This window comes from Elephas maximus, chromosome 24 (assembly GCF_024166365.1).
Source record: "Elephas maximus indicus isolate mEleMax1 chromosome 24, mEleMax1 primary haplotype, whole genome shotgun sequence".
In the NCBI taxonomy this organism is placed as follows: Eukaryota; Metazoa; Chordata; class Mammalia; order Proboscidea; family Elephantidae; genus Elephas; species Elephas maximus.
In genome coordinates, this window is record NC_064842.1 from 6,605,973 (window position 1) to 6,626,112 (window position 20,140).

The 20,140-nt window shown below is 38.6% G+C and overlaps 1 protein-coding gene across 6 annotated transcripts in view; it reads right to left on the reverse strand.

Annotated features, from left to right (window-relative positions):
- Positions 1-20,140, reverse strand: part of GPATCH2 (G-patch domain containing 2) — a 196,145-nt gene that overhangs the window by 20,632 nt on the left and 155,373 nt on the right. Inside the window, exon 9 of one of the 6 annotated variants that reach the window (XM_049868698.1) lies at positions 790-9,529. The exons of the other annotated variants lie outside the window; for them this stretch is intronic. Coding sequence (XP_049724655.1) covers positions 9,445-9,529 — 85 coding nt within the window. The 3' untranslated portion in view covers positions 790-9,444. Of the gene's footprint in view, positions 1-789; positions 9,530-20,140 lie in introns of those variants that run through there. 6 annotated transcript variants of the gene reach the window in all.

A 20,140-nucleotide genomic window follows, 5' to 3' on the forward strand; every position in this document is an offset into this window, starting at 1 on the left:
TGTTGCTTCTGACAGGAAAATAGCTAAGATTAATTATCTAAAGAGATCACAATATTGTTGCTAGGTTATCAATTGGTTACTAATGTTTTACTGTCAGAACAACATTTATTACAGGAAAAGTATGATCAATTCCTTTTAGGATACTATGCGCCAGTGAATTCTCTTAAAACATTTAAAATAGATAGGAGGAAACAGTGATGTTCTCCCTTATAATTCACGTGATGAGAATTCTTTAGTTAATTATGAGCTTAGTGACCAAACCTCATTTGAATGAGTTAATGCTGGTCTACTGCTACTATACCTCGGTATTGGATCACATTTGTAGGACATGTAAGAACCGAGAAGTCAATCTTCCGCTCTCCTTGGAATCAGTTAGAATTAGCTCACTCTGTCTAATCCTGAACACTTAAAAGAGTTTTGGGAAAAATCAGAAATGGCTCAACGGGAAATCAAGAAAAGTACAAAGATGGAACAGATTTAAAAGTCTTTGAACTTCCCAAGACTAGAAAGGCTCAGGGCTCATTTCCTCCTGGATCAGAATCCCTAATTTGGGGTTGGGACGGGGCCTGGAGACCATGGGGCAGGAATACATGAAGCATGCTTATCATCAGCACATGCTCTTTAAGGAATTCAGAGAGACCTCGGATGATACCCTGAGGCTGTATGGGGCTCAATTAGAAAACAGGCCATCATTAGAAAAGAAAAAAGAGGAAACAAAATTAATTCAAAAAGTAAAAAGGTATGTTTATACACACATTCAGATGTCTAAAGATAATGAAAAATTGGTGCTAAGGAGTAAATTGTCTCAAATACAGGTTCTATGTGTTAGGCACAACGTGAAATTGAATTACGATCTGATTATTTTATTTTTTTTTAATATAGGGAGTGCACACAGCCAAATAAATATGCCATAAAAATCTATCAAGATAGCTAATATTACCTGGGTATTTGCCTACTTTTCTCTTCCCTCTGTGCATACTATTTCTGTTACAGGATGTCTTTGTAACAGAAAAATAGTTTCAAATTATTAAAAATATTTTTAAAAATTAGTTCATATAGTTAATGACTAACTTTGTTCTGCTGAGATGTATGTCCAAATGTCCACTAAGCAACTATAAAATCTACTGAGTTGAGGGATGGTCTGGCTCACAATGCCAAGAAAAATCAATAGTTTCTACCACATCTACTTTTTCAACTGTATAGGAGTTAAATTTTAAAATCAAAACAATGTCATAGACAAAATATATATATTTAAAAAAAGATAAATTCATTCATGGATTCAGTCAGCACTTATTAGTATTTACTGGAGCCCTGGTGGTGCAGCAGTTGAGAGCTCAGCTGACAACCAAAAGGTCAGCAGTTCGAATCCACTCTGGAAACCCTAGGGGGCAGTTCTACTCTGTCCTATAGGCTCGCTAGGAGTTGGAATCCACTGGACAGCAATGGGTTTGGTTTGGTTGACCTAGCGCCAGAGTGGTGTTGAAAGGGGGGAGAGTAGGAAACTAGGAAGACACAAAGGAAATGGAACATCAAGTTCCTATTATTCGAAGAGTTTAAATCCTGAAGGGGAGGGTAAAGTCATGAACACATGAAATAATTAGGGAAGGCAGTGGCGGTGGAGACACAGCCAACATTAACTTCTAGCAGTTACATTATTTAGTCCTTGTAGCAATTCTAGACATGTTGCACTGAACACACGTTTTTCCTTTGTAAAGAAAAATTTGTGCTTCAATGGAAAACTGCTTTGAGAGTGTACCCTTCTAGGTTGTCTGCTTCTGATTCCACAGGAGCTATTTTCAACCCTAAATCGCAGATAACTGAAAGCAAAGCAAACTAATTCTTGGCTATAGACATGTAAATGAACTCTTTCCACTGGAGGGGCAACCCTCTCCCCTGTGGAAAAATCAGTTTGGCGACCATTTGCACATTCATTTCAATATTCCTTTAACAGTTGGGGTGCTAATCCAAGGTAGGTGGTTCAAATCTACTGTCCTATAGGGTCACTATGAGTCAGAATCGACTCAATGGTAACAGGTTTGTTTTTTCTGGTTTACTCCACATAAATTTGTGCTTCTCTGATTTCTCCTTTGAACTAGTTATTAACATCTACCTGGCTGCCCCGTTAATTAATGAGTTAAACAAAATCACTAACATATGTTCATTTTATATTTAAGAGCTATGATTTTACCTTTTTGCAAATAAGTACCCTTTAACATCCCCGAAACCCTGGTGGCGTAGTAGTTAAGTGTTACAGCTGCTAACCAAGAGGTCGGCAGTTTAATTCCGCCAGGTGCTCCTTGGAAACTCTACAGGGCAGTTCTACTCTGTCCTATAGGGTTGCTATGAGTCAGAATCAACTCGATGGCAGTGGCTTTGGCTTTTTTTTTTTAACACTCCCGATTTCCCTAGAAACCTCCCTCTAGCAAAAGCCTAAACTTTACTTTTTAGAATTCCCAGGATTAACTGAGAAGGGGAAAGTGCCATTCTGAATAGTGGGAACCTGAATTCTGAGCAGCAGGCCTTCCGTTACTGAGTTGCAAAATCTAACCCACAGACTGCCCACTTGTGATCCTCCTGCTAAAACATGGTAAGTGTTCTTTCAGTGCAAGCCATGGCTGGTCAGGTTTTATACGCCTACTGCTGAAAGTGTCCTTAAGTGGTGAACGGTTTGTTCTTGTCAGAGAACTAGGAGAAGTTCAGGCAGTCTGGAGAGCAGTGATTGGAGGAAGGGTAGTAAAATAAGCCTGGAGAACGTTGGGACTGGATCGCGGAAGCCATATACACCCCATGAGGAAGTCTGTGCTTTACAGGGGATGCGGAGTCTTCCCAGGTCTTACAGTAGGACAGAAAGCTGACCAGATTCATGGAAGGTGGTAGGGAGCTCGGGGGGGCAGGGTTGGAACTTCAGAGAGGGAGGCCAATTAGGTTTGCAACAGTCCAGGCACATGTTTCCTCCCAGGATATTCACCTCAGTTACTATAACTAAAGAATAATACAAAGTTGTCCTACAGTGGACCTTCTTTGTATTAGACTACCTGGGCGAGGAGGTGGGCACGGGTGAGAGGGCAGTCAAAAAGTGATCAAGTTCTGGGTTCTTTTTAAAAACTAAGGCAGCTTTATCACTTTCAGGCACATTTAAAGCTCAAACCAAGCTAAAAAAAATTATTGGCCAGGAGTGTCTCTCTTAAGAAATAAACTTTCAGAAATAATTAGGAGAAATAATTAAGAGTCTGACACACAGTAGGTGCTCACTGTGACTATTAACATTGTTGGCTTCTACTTACATTGTTCTTGCACTAATCAGCCGTCAAGTTGATTCCAACTCACAGTGACCCTATAGGACAGAGCAGAACTGCCCCACAGGGTTTCCAAGGGGCGGGTGGTAGATTCAAACTCCTGGGCTTTTCGTTAGCAGCCAAGCTCTCAACCACTGTACCACTAGGGCTCTGTTCTTGCACTAGCTGTATATAACTGGAGTCTGTTAACTTCATTAAAATCATTCAAGTCAATATTGCCTTTAAAACTTTATTACTATTATTTTTTTACACTATTTAAAATTTGATTAGGAAAGCCTGTTTGCAAAGATAGTCAAAGAACAAAGTTCAGGAAAAACTTCCTCGTCTAAACCTCTTCTGCAACTGCTGAACCAAAAAGTTTCCCTTGGGTATCTTTACAGAAGAAACAGTCTACAAGTTTTCAGTCACCTCTCCTCCCACCCACAACACAGATATGTAAGAGACAAACGTTCAAGGAGAATAAAGGTAATAAAACGCAAAGCCCTGAGCCATAAGAAAAACAGCTAGCTGTATTTCAGGAATTCTATCAAGAACTGACTATCTAACACAGCACCGAGAGGCCTGGATTATTGATCAGAAAGGTCACCCTGTCAGGCTTGCTCCCCCTCTGTTCCTGCACACAGGTGCACTGGAGTTACCACAATTAGCACTGAGTAAGGTCTACTCGGTTATTGTTGTCACTCTTCACGTAAAACATAACAGTTATTTTTTAATTTAAAATCGATGAGTGTCTGAAAGGCAGCCTTGTTTCTTCAGTATAAACGAGTCATTTGTCTTTGTAAAGCAGAACGCTTGGGTTACCACTCAAGGTGATAGTATTTTTTGTTTGGTTGTTGCTGTGGTGTTTTGAAGAACAACAATACACTGTTCTATGAACAGACCCCAAATTATTAAATACTACTTTTGAGATCCTTCTGCGAGGCGCTGTACAGAAATCACCAACCAACTCTATCAGTGTATTTGTTTGGGCTAGTTTTTGCTTAGAGAGGAGAACAGGGAGGCAAATCAAAACTGCTCATTTTATAACGACTGACACCTTCAATATTGCGGTAAACAAATACATACCTTTAAACGGAATGGATAAGGAGACAAGTCTCTTTCATAATGAATTAAGCATTGTCAGTTATGATTTTAAGCACGGTTTCCCGTACATTCATTTTGAGAATTTTCCTATTACGTGTCAGAAAGGAGAAATCACAAAGAAGCTCCTGTCTTTTTGTTCCGTTTTTTAAACAGTTTGCTGCAAGCTGTTCTTTAAAATGGCGTGGAGACAGGAGGCTGGGTGCTTTAACTGGAGGAAATAAGGTTAAACAAACAAACAAAAAAACCAAGCTGGAAAAAAACAAAAACCCTAGTAAGAACCACCTTGCCTGAAAACTTGGCTTTGACGTGGAGTTGACAAGGACTGAAGCATGCAGCGTCAAACAGGATGATTTTAAAGAGAAGACAAGAGGAACTGGTCTCCTGGCTGCACGCACTTACAAACAGAGGCTTTTCGGAGAAGGAGGCCTAAGTGAAAGCTGTCCCCTGGATACAATGTGTTCCCAAGCAGCCTCCGACAGGCCACAGAGGAGAGACAAACAGATGTGACCGTGGTCCCCGGCATTTGGCAACACCACTCACTGTCAGAAGAATACAGGCCTGGACGGGGCATCAGCTGCTCTGAAATGGAGCAGGTCTGTGGTGTCACGGAGCAGCAAGGCGGCAGAGATGAACGGGGACTGAAGGGCCCGCCTGGTGTGAATGTGCTCTGCTGGATCAGAACTGCTCCCCTCTGTGTGTCAATGTGTCTCAGCGTATTAAACTAATAAGTAAACATCAGTATCTAGCCTTTTCCTTTTGTAACAAAACGCACATCCAGTATAAAGTGCTTTCAAGCAGAGTATGTGCTGACTGCTTGGCGGGATTGCATTCCATCCTGAACAGCGTTTTCCTTCAAAGCCCCCTCCCGGCCCCTCACAGACATTGTCTCGCCGACATTCACAGCAGCCCTTTGCATCTGGTGTGGCCGATCCCCCCTGCCCAGTTCTTGGTTCTGACACCTCTTCTCTATGGCTGTGGTCACTCTGACTCCACTCTCTGCCTCAACCCCATTCACTTGTCTCTGGACTTAAGTTTTAGCGCAGCGTACTGAACTCGGCACTTATTTCCTAGTGACTGGGTCCTTGGCCTATCCTGGAGTTACTCTCTCAACAAACTTTCTGGAGCCTCAGGTCCTTGCCTGGACCTGCTCAGATGCTGCAGCTCTGGCTCTGAAATGCTGCCTGGTGACTGAGGCTTTCCCAGCAGGTCTTAGCGTTTCTAGTACTGCCTGCCCGACCTTCGTCCAAGCGTCATCGGCTGTTCCTGCTTCCCATCCCTGTTCACTGCCCACCTGCGTGGACAACAAGTTGCTCTGTTGATTAATCTCCCCTTATCTGTTGTCTGAGGCCCGCCCCACCCCACAGTGATCTGCCTGCCAGTCTGCCATCCCCCCAACAACCTCAGACCGATCGGCCCTGTCGGTGCCTCTTCTACCCCAGTCAGAAGGTAAGCTGAGACCTGCTTCCTTCCAGACTGCTTTCCCCTGCCTCAGGTGGCACTACAGGAGCTACTATTTACGCGTTGTCTATTTATGATATGCCAGGTCTGGGCTCAGGAGCTTGTCATCCCTGTAGCTCCTAGTCCCCCTGATGACCGTGAGGAGGCACCGCTGTGTGTCAGGAGCCTTCTCCGGGAGCTCTGGGACCTTGCTGCACTGCTGCTGCCCCACTGCCTGTCGAGAACTCTCCTGACTCCTCGAAGCAGTGCCGGTGTGGCTGAAATGTAGTGAGAGAGCAGAGAGCCGGCAGAGGCCGGGTGAAAGCTGCTAGGTGGTCCAGGGACCTGATAAAATCATGTGTAAACTGTGTGCATGCACACCTTTCTAGTAGGAGGTCCACGGTTTCATTCCGAGTCTGACCCACTAACACAAAAGGCTGCCAGATAATAGACAAGGGAGATTGATAACCAACTGCTTGCGACCTAAAACAGAAAATACCTACCTTAAAATTACTATGGACTATTCAAAATATTCTACACACTTAGGTCACCTTTCCTAATCCCAATATCACCAACAAGAATTTGATGATGTAAGTTTAAAAAGGCCTCATCCAAATATCTATACTTCCATGCGTTCTAGCTGAAAAGCAACCGTCACTCTTAGCCTGCTTTACCTTTCTTCACAGCACCCTGAACTAGTATTTCCAAATGAGCGAGTGATATGCATGTATGTTTGCAGAGAGGTACGGAAGGGTGAGCAACAAAACACCGACAATGATAAACTCTATGTGATGCCATTTTCTGGGAAAAAAATTTTTTTAAAACCTCTCATTATTATTGAATTCTTTTTTGCAATAAGCAAAAACAAAAACAAACAAAAAAAGAATTATAACTAGAGCAATCAGAAACAGCAAAACATTGGAATTAATAAACTAAGTGGATTTGGCACTGGAGGTTTTTCTCTGTCAAAGGGACAGGAAAGCTTTTCATACTGTGGAGTGTGGCGGTGGTCCAGCTCTTGGTTCTCTTCACACCGTGGAGTGTAGAGGTGGGCCAGCTCTTGGTTCTCTTCACACTGTGGAGTGTGGTGGTGATCCAGCTCTTGGTTCTTTTCATATTGTGGAGTGTGGCGGTGGTCCAGCTCTTGATTCTTTTCACACTGTGGAGTGTGGTGGTGGTCCAGCTCTTGGTTCTTTTCACAATGTGAAGTTTGGAGGTGGTCCAGCTCTTAGTTCTCTTTACACTGTGGAGTGTGGAGGTGATCCAGCTCTTGGTTCTTTTCACAATGTCAAGTGTGGTGGTGGTCCAGCTCTTGGTTCTTTTCACACTGTGGAGTGTGGAGGAGGTCCAGCTCTTGGTTCTTTTCACAATGTGAAGTGTGGAGGTGGTCCAGCTCTTGGTTCTCTTCACACTGTGGAGTGTGGTGGTGATCCAGCTCTTGGTTCTTTTCACACTGTGGAGTGTGGCAGTGGTCCAGCTCTTGGTTCTTTTCACACTGTGGAGTGTGGTGGTGGTCCAGCTCTTGGTTCTTTTGGCCTGATCTGCATTCGGGATGAGTCAGGGAGTCAGAAGCTGCTCCTTTTGACTCCATCATTTCTGTTTTCCTACTAGAGTTTTGAAGAAGCACACCGTCGCCTTATTTGTCAATGTTCAAGAAGCATTTTTACCAACCTTGGATGTGAAATTCTTTTTGCCTCAATGCCCTTACCTGCAAGAACTATGATTAGAATACTACTTACCTCAAAGGTTTTCTGAAGATTTTATTTAGAAATCATTCACATAAAACATTTGGTACAGAGCCTGTACACTGTATGCAATCAATAACTGTTAGTTATTAATCTTACGACTTGTATCATTCCCATTTTACAGATGAGAAGCCCAGGGCACAGAAAGTTAAATAATTTTTCCACAGTCACAGAGATCTATGAGAACACAGGGAACGTCTGAGGAGAATGTGAGGCTATGCTGAGGTGAGTCAGCTGGTCCATAAGCAGAATATGGTAAATGGCAGGCTTGGAAAAGGTTCCTTACTGTTTTGTTGTTTGTCTCTGATGGAGAATTGGAAGGACCTTGATGGCAGGTTTTTGTGGTACCAACATACCCAGAAGGATGCTTAGTTCTGAGTGTCAGGAAAGGCACACCAAATAAATCCATGACAGTATAAATCTGTTACATTTGAACACTACCAATATGCTGCAATAGGGAAATAATTATGGTCATTTCTAAGCAACAGGTAGGTTTTTTTTTTTTTTGTAGTTAATAGAAAGGCTAAATTTATTTTTAGTGTTTGACTCTGCTTGCTTTAAATGTGTCAGAGCATATAAGAATAAAATATATGTTTTCATTTAGAACTCAGAAAAACCTATAGGAGCTGCTCCTGCGAGTCTGAAACCCACCAACATTCTCCGGTCAGCCCATTACTGCGGATTCTCCCTCGGCTGCCTCTAGGCGCTTCCTACTTCACAGACTTCTTTCTTCTTCCATGTAGTACCTTCCATACTTTGTCTAAGGGCCGAAGTGACAGCTACTCTGATTCTATCATTCCTTGTGTGTTCATAAACAGACACATCCATATCCCTAAGCAGCTCATTTCAACAGTTTTTCTTTTTGTACCTCTTCATTATTTTTCACAAATGATACCAGAAAAGTTGTGAGTGTTTTATACAATTCAGGTAGCAATTTGAACTTTCTAAGTATGAAAAAAAAAAAAACTATGAGAATGAGGAAATTCTCACATTTGGGGGAATGTTAACCTGTTCACAGAATGAATTACTCAACAGGGCTTCTCAAAGGCTATTTGGGAGAACTGTTGTTGTATCGTGGCTTACGTGGTACTGATATCATGCGTCCTTACCTGTCCAATACGTCCAGATGTTTTTAAGGAACTGCTAGTAACCAAGGTCATATGCATGCATGAACACTACAGCACTCTCTTCTACCCTTTTCAAAAAATCTCCTTTCCACATTCTTAGTTCTGCCCATTTCTGATAGCTTGCTCCTTCTCTCTGCAGAATTCCACTGTGCTCTTGAGTCTAAACATACTTTCTCTTCTTTAAACTTTCCTAACCACTCAGTACTCTTCCGAGTGCTTCTTCTCTGTGTTTCGACACCAATTTGGTGTATTTCTCTTGCTACGATTGCCAAACAGTATGGCTTCCAGCTGTTTTCAGTGTAGAGTGGACTGTCGGTTAGATACATACTGAGAACATCTTGAGGCCAAGAACCAAGTCCAATTTCCAGAACCTGGCTTTGCTTCTGTCATATATTAGGAGAACAATAAATGTTTTTTGAACTAAAACCAATCTAACTGTAAAAATTATCGCCTCGACATTTCATTTGGCAACCAACCATGCATTTTTTTATGATAACATTTCTACTTTCTTGAACTATTATTTAAAATCACTTAAAAACATTCATTTAACAATGAACACATCTTGACTATGTATCAGATATTCTGCTAGGTGCTAAACAAAATACAAAGAAGATAGTTCCCATCGTCAAAGAGCTCAGAGCCTAATACAGGAAACACACATGAACAGGAAATTACATTACAATGGAGTAAGTCCACAGGGCTACAGTAGCAGGCCATCTCTTTTGGAAAACTGAGGAAAATTCATTTCGTCTGAGTTCAAATTTGAATATTGTCTCTCCAAGCAGAATATAACGTATTTGAGGCATCTTGGAGTATTCTTTTATTCTTCACACCATAGTACCTAGGAAATAGTAGGGACTTAGTAAACTGACACTGATTTAATTTACTTGATTCCTAGCTATAATTATACATTTCTGGAATCTGTTTATCACTGATATGTGGTATGGAGTTTCAATAATACTATAATTTCCATAAAAATGGTAAGATAAAGCTAATGTTGATCTTAGAAGAAATAAAAAAAAAATCAAAATAAACATGATTCGTTAGGGTATTCCATAAAACACAAGAAAATAGGTGTCTACATTCCTTAAGTTGGGGTCTTGACACTGGTAATGTCTTGTATCTTACTTAAAAAAAAAAATCAGGATACAGATTCAGGCCTAATTCTACCTTCTGTCTCTGATAATGTCACTACAAAATATTTCATAGAATGGCATGGTTGCCATTTGTAATACCTATTCACAAAGTGATGGGATATTCCTAATATTCTTAAGTTTTCTGAGTGAAGTCCATGAGTTACACATTTCCATATCCACATCACCTAGCACAGTATGTGGTATTTGTATATGTTTACTACATTGTGCTCAATTACCATATTCCCCTTTTTGACATCTCAGACTATAAACCAAGCTTTAAGTCCAGTCCTGAGGTCCTCGGGTAGCATTTTGGAAGAGAGGTGTGCTCAGTTTCTACCACCAGCTCAGGGGGTGGTGGATTTAAAACAGCAGAGTAGAGAATATATCTATGTATGTGTGTGTGTGTATATAGGTATGTGTGAATGTATAATTGTGTGTACACACACACACACACATATATATATACTATTTTGAATACATGTTGGTTTCTTAAGTCTTAGAATTTATAACCTGAATTACCAGGCACGTCCCAACTTACTGAGTTTTGACTATGGGATATTAGGTTCGACATTTTCACATACTTTATCTCATTAATCCTCACATAAAACCCATTAAATCTCTGAGGAGCCTGAGGTCTGAAGACACTGTTTTCTGTCAAAGGTCACGTACACAGAAAACAAAGTTATTATACTTAAATCAAGGTATGTTTGTCTCAGAAGAATTACTTTTACTCCCCTCTGCATACTAACTCATTCAACTTGTTTTATTACGCTCTAAAAATTTTTTTTAATAAGCTTCTGAAAGTTTAATGCATGCTATGCCCTGTGCCATAGACAGGACTGGGAAAGAGAAAAGGTATGGTGTTCATTTTCTAGGAGCTCAAGTCTACTGATTGTGTGGGCAAATGACTCTAACCCACTTTTCAAAAAGAATTCCAAACCAGCAATCAAGGCATTCTAGGCCTTGCCTTGTGAGAATGAGCACACATGATATGCCATGTTTGGGGCTGTATGAGTGATTCGGTATGAATGGAGTTGTGCAAATCTGGAGGAGACGAGATGAAGCCTTCCTGGACACAGCAAGTTTCAGTAAGTTCAATGAATCTGCCCATTCATAATTATTTTAAACTCTCTAGGAAAAAAAAAAAAGGAATGAAGCTGTTCATTAGACTGAATTAATCAATTTATTAACGAAACAGACAAACTGGATTCAGTGGAAAAAGACCTGCCCATAAGTCTCTTTAGACAGCGTTCTGGGTTTTGTTGCAGGTGTAGTCACAAAGTTGCTACTCCAGTAAAGGGATGGAATCAACTGCAGATCCATCTCCAAGGCAGCTCCTGAAGTTGAGAGGTTCCCCTCATCAGAAGCCAACAACTCACCTACATGACTGAGCTGGCAAATATAGGCTCAGGGCTGAAGTCTGTTTTGATTTTCTGTAAAGCATCCCAGGATGTTGCTTGTTGAGAAGACTTATGGTAATGTCATAGTTCTACATGCAGTAACATACATTTGCTGAGTAGGACTGCTACAGAGCAGTCGAAACATGGCTGCCACTTTTGTCTTCATGTTGGGGAGGCACAGAGATTGCGTAATTTAAGAAAAGGCCAGAACAGCTGAAACTTCTCAAAGTTATCTCAACTTGGAAACACATCAGGACTGTGACACCCCATAAATAAAAACTTACTCGAACTTAGGTTACTGTTTATTTGTAGAATTCAGTTGGGGATCTATGGCCCAGGTATATGCCATCTCCTTTACACTGCCTTTGCTGATTCTCATTGCTAGAAATAGTCTCTCACTCCTTGGAGAAAAGTGTTTTCTACCATTCATACAATAGCTATATAGTTACATGAATGAGCTACAGCATAGTCCTTGAAGGTAATGGGGCCCATATCTAATTTTTTTAAAGTAAATTTCCCTTAGCACTTACATGCCTTGCCAATAACAAGTAATTATTAAAAAGTTACTGAATAAAATTTAACAAGGCATACCAGGGTTTTTATGGCAACTTGTTTTTATTATAACCGATATTTTTATTGGGGCTCACATTTCTTTACTAAATAATTGGTTACTTTTGGAAATAAAGAACCATAAAACTTATTTGGTCCATTTCTTGAGGCTAAGAAAATAAATATTTGCAAAACCAAGCTCATACACTAGAGCCAGCTTTGAAAGCATATGCATGACAATTCAGAAATGCTTCTCTAGACAATCTTGAATTTCATTAGGTGTAACTTTCTGAAAATAACGTTTTCAGTCAACCCTCCTCTTCTGTGATTTTTTTTTTGGGGGGTAGATGAATGAACATTATGTCCATAAAACTTTTAAAGATTTGCTACCAAATGTTTACTAGACTATGAAACAATGTAATAGTCATCCAAGTTACTGGAGGCTTTTGATGATTCCATGGAAACGAATGTGCGATAATCAGGAGGAAGAGGGCTTCAGGATTCTCCAAATCCAATTCAGTTGAAGATTTTGAAAAATGGGGATGCAACAGTTTTCATTCAGGATAGTTTTGCCATTGAAATTCTTGGAATAAAATGTCCTCCTTTATAATTCTTTTAATTCAGGTTTCATCTGAAGAAGTCTATCACTCTATTTAAAAGGTCTATCACCTTTAAATGTACACAAAAAAGCAAACTATTATACAAAATTAATTTCTAACATAAGCCAAGTTTTTCTGTCATTTATATAGTGCATTTATTCGAAAAAATATTCAAGCCCCTATATTTTAAAAATTTGAGATATCAAATAGCAAATGATCAATGATCACATTAGCCATGATTTCAGAATATTATCATTTTTTCTCTGCACATTAATAAACAAACCTAAATAATGTTTAAGATTACGGCTTCAGAACAGATTCAACAGCTTTGCTTAAAAACAAGGTATCAGATTTCAGAAACCCATCAAACTAATTTTTATAGAGTTGAGAAACAAGAGTTGAAGACTGTAAAACTTCACCGTTTGACCATTTCTGTTTTCTCATAAATGGGGATAATGAGAATATATACCTCATAGGGTAATTCTGGAAATGAGTTAAAACACATAACATGAAAGGTAATACCACTGCATTAACTATAAAAATGGGAGAAAATTTTTTATTCTCCAATTTAGGTGGTATATTTTAAATTCTCCCCTGGTTAAGAGTGTGGTATGCTCTGGAGCCAGAAGGGCCAGAGTTCAATTCCTGCTCTTCCACCTAACAACCTGGGTGAACGTAGGCATGCTACTCAACGTTTTTATGGCTCACCTTTCCCATCTGTAAAATGAAGGCAGAAACAGAAGCAATCTCATAGGGTTGATGTAAGGGTTAAATGAATGCCTTGCTCACAATGTGCACTCCAAAAGAGTTGCCAACAATTTCCTACAAAGACAACTTGTATATGATAAATTGAATACGGTATAATTTGGCATTTTTTTTTCCCAATCATAAATGCAAAGAGGCAGAGAAACTCTGTTGACCAGAATATATTATACTGTTTACAGTAAAGCTGGGGAAACACAATAGGTTTATCACTAGCTAGTAATGTATTCCACAAGTTCACATATAAGAGTGTTATCTATACTGATACAGTAGAACATGGCATACCAAATCATGGGTTCTCAAGCTGACTTCCCACAGTACTTTATATCTTTTTTGTGAATCTTAAATTCCACTGCAGAGAGGGCACAGTTTATTAGAGGAACAAGTTCAATATAGCTGGTACATGGTATCCAAGCAGGGAGTATTAGAGGTGAGGCTGGAGAAGTAAGAAACACTAGGCCAGGAAGGGCCTTGTAAGCTATGTTTAGGACTTGATCCCAAAGGCAACAGGAAACTATTACATCTTTTTAATCAGACACAAACGGGTTTGAGTTTTACAAATGTCACTCTGACTACAGTGTTGAGAATAGATGGAGGGGGCAAGGGTGAGAGAATTAAAGGAGTGAAGGATAATGTCCGGGTTTTTCTGACCAGATTACAAGCTCCTGTAATGCAGAGGCCACAGTACCGGGGTCCCATCCACATCACCAAGCCTAGAGCCTTCTATGTACTAGGTAGGACCTTAAAGGTCTGTGAAAGTAGTGCAGGAATCATCATGTCTATCTAGAAACATAGATGATACCATCCTAAAAGAACAGTAAATCATCAAATGTTAAATGTGTAATTAGAGGAATGTGACCTTGGCCATTTATTGCCCTAATTGTCTGTCACCTCACTTAAAAATCAATATATTATGTAGAAGCCCTGGAAAATTGGAATTAAAAAAAAAACCATAATTAGACTATTCTGGGTATATGGCGACAGTGACATTGTTGATTCTGAATCTATACAAAAACATGTAACATAACTAAAAACCCCTGGACAACATCTATGATAACTAGGTGACAACATATACCCAAAACTAAAAAAAGCAAGTGGTTAGGTACATATCACAGACAGCTATGAGACGCCATGATACCAGCATCTGTGCAGGAAAAAGCAGAAGGATTTTCAGGCAGCCTGTGATACAGGGAAATCCACAAAGCTCCAATAGATACTTAATGGAAAGTACAGAGAGCAAAGATGAAAAAAAGGTGATGAATTTGGGAGGTATTCTGTAGGGTCCAGTTTATAAACCAGTGGTTAGGTCTGGGGTGCTGAATGAGCTTGGAGCCTATGAACTCTTGAAATTAACAAGCTAAGCTACCTTCCAGGATGAAATCCCACACTGAGGAAAAACAGCTGAAACAGAAGCAAAACAGGACAGGACAGAGGCCACAGGGGCAAAGGAAAGAAAAAGTCCACATAAAAATGGGAATGGAAACAGAAGACCCAGATCTGGGAAAATGTGAGGCCATAATTTTGACTGTTTTTTTTTTGAAGCTAACAGAAGAGGAAGCTCTAAAGTTATGAAATTAGAAAGCCATCCTGTCCCCCGTCCCCCTCCTAAAGGCAAAGCACATCTTATTTCCCACGGAAGAAAAAAAAAGAGCAAAAGAAAAGTATTGTGAGTGAATCCCATACAAAACTATTATAAGAAAAAAGATAATAAGCTCCTCAGATACTGTGAAAACACTCCAGAAATATACCTATAAAAATGAAAACTATAAGCAATTATTTTAAAATGAGCTAAGGGAAAATAATGAAGATGAAAGAACAACATAAATCACTATTAGAGAAGTTTGGAAATGAGATGACTGAATAAAAGAAAGATTTAAAAAGAGAGATGACAGAATTCAAGAAATAATTAGAAACAAGGAAAAGGTCATTTCAGAAATGAAACTAAACTAGAAGGAACATAAGGGTGAATAAATACAATGAAGAAATAGAATGTGAGAATATAATGAAATACACAAAGGATGAAAATGTGAAAATTGAAAAACAAAAGATAAAAAAGGTTAGAGGGCAAGAGATAGCTACAGAAGATAGGCAAAGAAGATCCAATATATGTATGATAGAATTTTCTTGAGCAAACAAAACCAAAGCAATAAAACAAATATTAAAAATTATAATTGAAGAAAACCTTGAAATTTATTTTAAAATAATAAAAACCACTTACTAAATGAGCATACATTATCCCTGAGTAAAAACACCTAGAATGACTAACATTAGAATATAGTATAGTGAAATTCTTAGGCTTCGAAGAAAAGAAAAATATATATTGGGCATCCAGGCAAAACCAAGTCACTTATATGTGAAAGAAAATTAGACACTGAGCAATGTTTTATGTAAGACCATGAAGTAACATAATTAGAGAGCGTTAAGGAAAGAATTTGTGAGCCGTGGCTTTTACAGTCAGCCAAATGGACCTTTAAATATAAAGGCCGGAGACAAACGGTTAAAAACGTGCAGGAACTCGGGGAATACTGTTCCCATTACCCCTTCCAGAGGAATCAACTGGAGAAGAAAGTTCAGACAAACAAAAAGGATAGACAAACACTGACCTATGAACTGGGGTGAGCATTACAAATATATTTACTTGTAGAATTAAAACTAAATGATGATTATAGGAGACAGCATAGTATTGAATGGCTATATGCTTCCATGTAGCATCTAGAACATACAGTGCAAATATTTAAAAATGGAGGGAAATGAAAACTATATACAAAAATAGAAAACATTTGATGACTGACTTATAACAGAGAGAAAAAAAAAAAGGCAATGGAGGACAAACCATTAATGAAACACAACAAGAGCTACCTAAACAAAGCAGGACGCAATAAGGGCGGAGGAAAGAGTAGAAGATTGACTTCTTTGAAGTCCACCTTGTGTAGATTTGACTGTGGAACCTGTAAATATTTTTATATTGTTACAAAAAAATACATTCTTAAAAGCCTCTAAAAATTATAATGAAACGAATGATCACACAAATATATCTACACTTACGAGCTATTTCAAGTGATTTTAAAACACAGAAACTTGACTGGATATTCTTAGTGAAATATGTACTAAAGACAAAAGAACAGTCAAAGAAAAAAATCTTAAACTACTTTTAGTAATTACTTTACTGGTGGTCACGATAGTATAGTGATTCTGAGAATGCTCTTTGCATACAGTGGGGTAAATGAGTAATTATGCTGGCGCCATTGAAATGTAATATTTTTAATGTGGATGAAAAGAGAGAGTAAAATCAGTGATGAAAAATACAAACAACGAAGTCTTGAATTTGAACTGAATCTGTCAGTATGAACAAATACATTTTATCTTAAATAAAAAAAAAAAAAATCTAAATTTCCCTGAAAAGGCCTGGAAACGACAAACCTAGCATTCAGATTGTGGTTCCTAAAGGTTATTTCCCAATAAAGGAGTCAGAGACTTCTGGTCTAGACAAGGAAAGGTCCAATGAGTCTAGAAAATGTAAACATACCAGAAAGCAAAAAAGAAAGCGAAGATTAGCAGGGAAGAAACAGACTCAGGAACCACCTTGAATAACCTTCCATTGGCTGAAGGTGAGTTGATTTTAGCATCAATTCGGATAGCAAATATAATGGATTGAAGCACGTTAAATGTGTTTAAATCAATGGTTCAAAACAAAACAGAATAAAATCTCACTGGCCACCTTTGGAAAATGCTAAGAACCAATTCTTTTTTTAAAAACTGAAAACTACAGGGAAAGAATCAAGTATTTATCTTGCTTTCCCTATATGATCTGTACCTCCAAGTGATAAAGCAGTTGAAGTTTTTCTCAACAAAAATATTCAAACCAACAAGCAAAAACAACAGTTATTATTTAATAATAGAATTGTTATATAATAGTTATTTAATACAATAGAATTATTATTCAATATAACAGAATCATTATTTAATATTAATTATTACTTTGCAATCACTAATGAATGCATGAATTCAGGCAGTGATCACTGTCACTAATAAACCACAGAGATGATAAGGAAGCGTGTCCTTCCTGGAAGTGAGAGAAGTATAAAACAGCCCCTCTGAAACCACTGTGCCCTCCCCCCCGCCCCCGCCAAGTGAACCAGAATCTAAACAAATCTCTCTCTATAAATGCCAATTATAGTAAACACAGGGGACAGAGGAATACACTAAACCACACGAAAACCAAAACCAAACTCACTGCTGTTGAATCTATTCTGACTCATAGTGACCCTGTAGGACAGAGCAGAAGTGTCCCACAAGGTTTCCAAGAAGCGGCCAGTGGATTCCAATTGCAACCTCTTGGTTAGCAGCCAAGCTCTTAACCATTGCCCCACCAGGGTTCCATGCAGATAAAAATCAAGAACTTTTCTCAGATGTGGGGAACTTTATAGGGGAAACAATCTGACTTCTTCATATAAAAACAGAGAGATGGAAAGGGAATTTATAGATCAATAGGAATTTAAGTGACAAATATCAACTGATTACAACAAATGGATCTCATTTGGATCTCAATTCAAACAATGTGTAAAACATTACACAATTTGGGAAATGGGAACATCGACTGAATATGTGATGATATTAAGGAATTACTGTTATTTTTCATAGATGAGATAATGGTATTGTCGCTTTTTTTTTAAAGAGGCTAACATATTTTTTACACAAATAATGTGTTCCTTCTGTTTGTTTGCCAATCACACCCCTCCTGAGGTATTTTCATAAGCAGCACTATGTGAATTTTCTTTTTTACAACAACATGTAAAAGAAAAAAAACTGGCATAATGGTGTTTATGAAAATAGCTTGCAGGGGGAGGGCATGGTTGGCACAAACGTAGATGGCGCACGTTATTTGTGTAAAAATACGGTGTATCTCTCTTAGAGAAACATACTAATATATTTCAGTTGAAATATGTGATACGGGGGGTTTGTTTCAAAATAATTTGGGGTTGGTGGAAGGAGTGGGCGGGGTATAGATGAAATAGACTTACAATTGCCTAAACCAGCTGATGGATAAACTGAATTTATATTTTTCTCTGCACTTCTGAGTATGATGAACTTTTCCATAAAAAAATGGGAATAAAATAAAATAAAAACTGCTTTTACCACCCTGGCAATGCAAGTGAAAGGGCATCTTTTCAACCCTTTAGCTGCCAGTATAAAGCCGTTACAGGTTTCTCGAAGCTTGGGGAAAGAGAATCTCCACAATTTTAAGTGACCAAATGTGAAATTAAATCAGGTTATCCGTGAGTCTATGTCATCTACTCTGCATATACCCCTGGACTGTAACTTGATGTAAAAGATCAGAAATCTGCATCTGAGGTTTATTGTCCTTAGAAAGGATAATGCACGGTTTTTATTCCATCTTTCTAATTAGTAATTTAAGCATATGTTCAGCATTTAACTCTAAATGTTTGCCTTTTCCCCAAGCTCGAAGACAGCTGTCCAAGATTGGAATGCCAGAAAACATTTAAATATCAACATCTGTTGAATTATGCTAATTTAGTGTAATATAATTGGGCATGAGTTGGAATTGATCGGAAGTCTATAGAATAAACAAAAGCAAACTCTCACCGATATTTTGGCATACAAACAAATCACTAAGGGATGATGGAAAAAATATTCATTTCTAAAGAGAAAAGCAAAGTGAAAGTGCTGATTATAAAGATACTGATTCTTTTTTAAAACATAGTTCAAACTCTATGGGACTTTTTTGTTATAAAAAATTTAAAAAAATTGATCTCATAATTGAATGGAAATGCAAATTAGATAAAACGGGCGACAGTTGATATTTGAATATTTTATAATTAAGTTGAACATACTAATGATGCTTAAATATATATTAAATACATTTAAATATTTAATTGCAGGAATCACCCTGCAATCTAACATAATTAAATATATTAGACTGCATTATGAGCAGTTACCGCAAAATGCAAGACTTGAGGTGATTTTTGTCCTATAGACATAAAATGGTATTCTTCAACTGAAAGCATTATTGAGGTAGGAAACGAATTTAGCAGGTTTATTCCAGGGACTATAAGGTACAAATTAACAAGTAACAGCTGTTGTTTATTGTATTGTTGATTTAAAATATTAATTTTACAATGCTTTTATTAATAAATCCAGAACGTATAACTTGTTTGTTCTGGGCACTATTTTGGGACACACACACACAGATTAACACATTCCCAAATGCACCTGTAATGAAGCTATAACCCAGGCAGCAGCGGTGGGCCAAGCTGCTGTTGATACAGCCCTGCAGGTGTACCTTAGTCATTTCCTTGGGGAACCACGGCTGGGAGCTAAAGGTTAGACCAGTATCCACACCTATTCATCACAGGGCCAATTTGGGGGGTGCCAACTGTGAAACAGACACCCGTCCTGAAGGAAATGGCCTTCACAAATTTATCTCAACTACAGGTCCCTGGAACAGCTTTTACATGCTAACTATTTGCCATCATTAGTGACCACGGCCAAATTCTACTGCAGTTCTAGAAGGGTGAGGCTGGGGGTACTCCTAGGCATGTGAAAACGTCAAGTTCATCTACCAGATTTCAAGACAGAGGGGACCTAAGCCATACGTGCCTCACTACAAAGCCGTGGGTTGTTTTTCATTTACCACACCCTGCACACATGACGTCTTTCTGATTGGCAAGTCTCCCCGACTCCACCTTTTTTTTTTTTTTTTTTCCCCTCCCTGTGTGGGTTATTCATATTAAATGGAGAAGCAATCTCTCTAAATTCTAACTGGCTGAAAACTAATTTTATTTAGTATAACCACAACTTAAAATAACCGTCTCTAATCATTAAAACCTTGGCAAGGAATGTTAGGAATTTCAGGATGACAAAAAGACAGTAGGCTTGAGAATTGGCAATATGAGAATAGGGCCTTTTAAAAAATACAATAATTTGGTCATATAGGATAAAATAGATTAATTAAATCCCTCAAAAGCCATTTTATATCGTACATGTG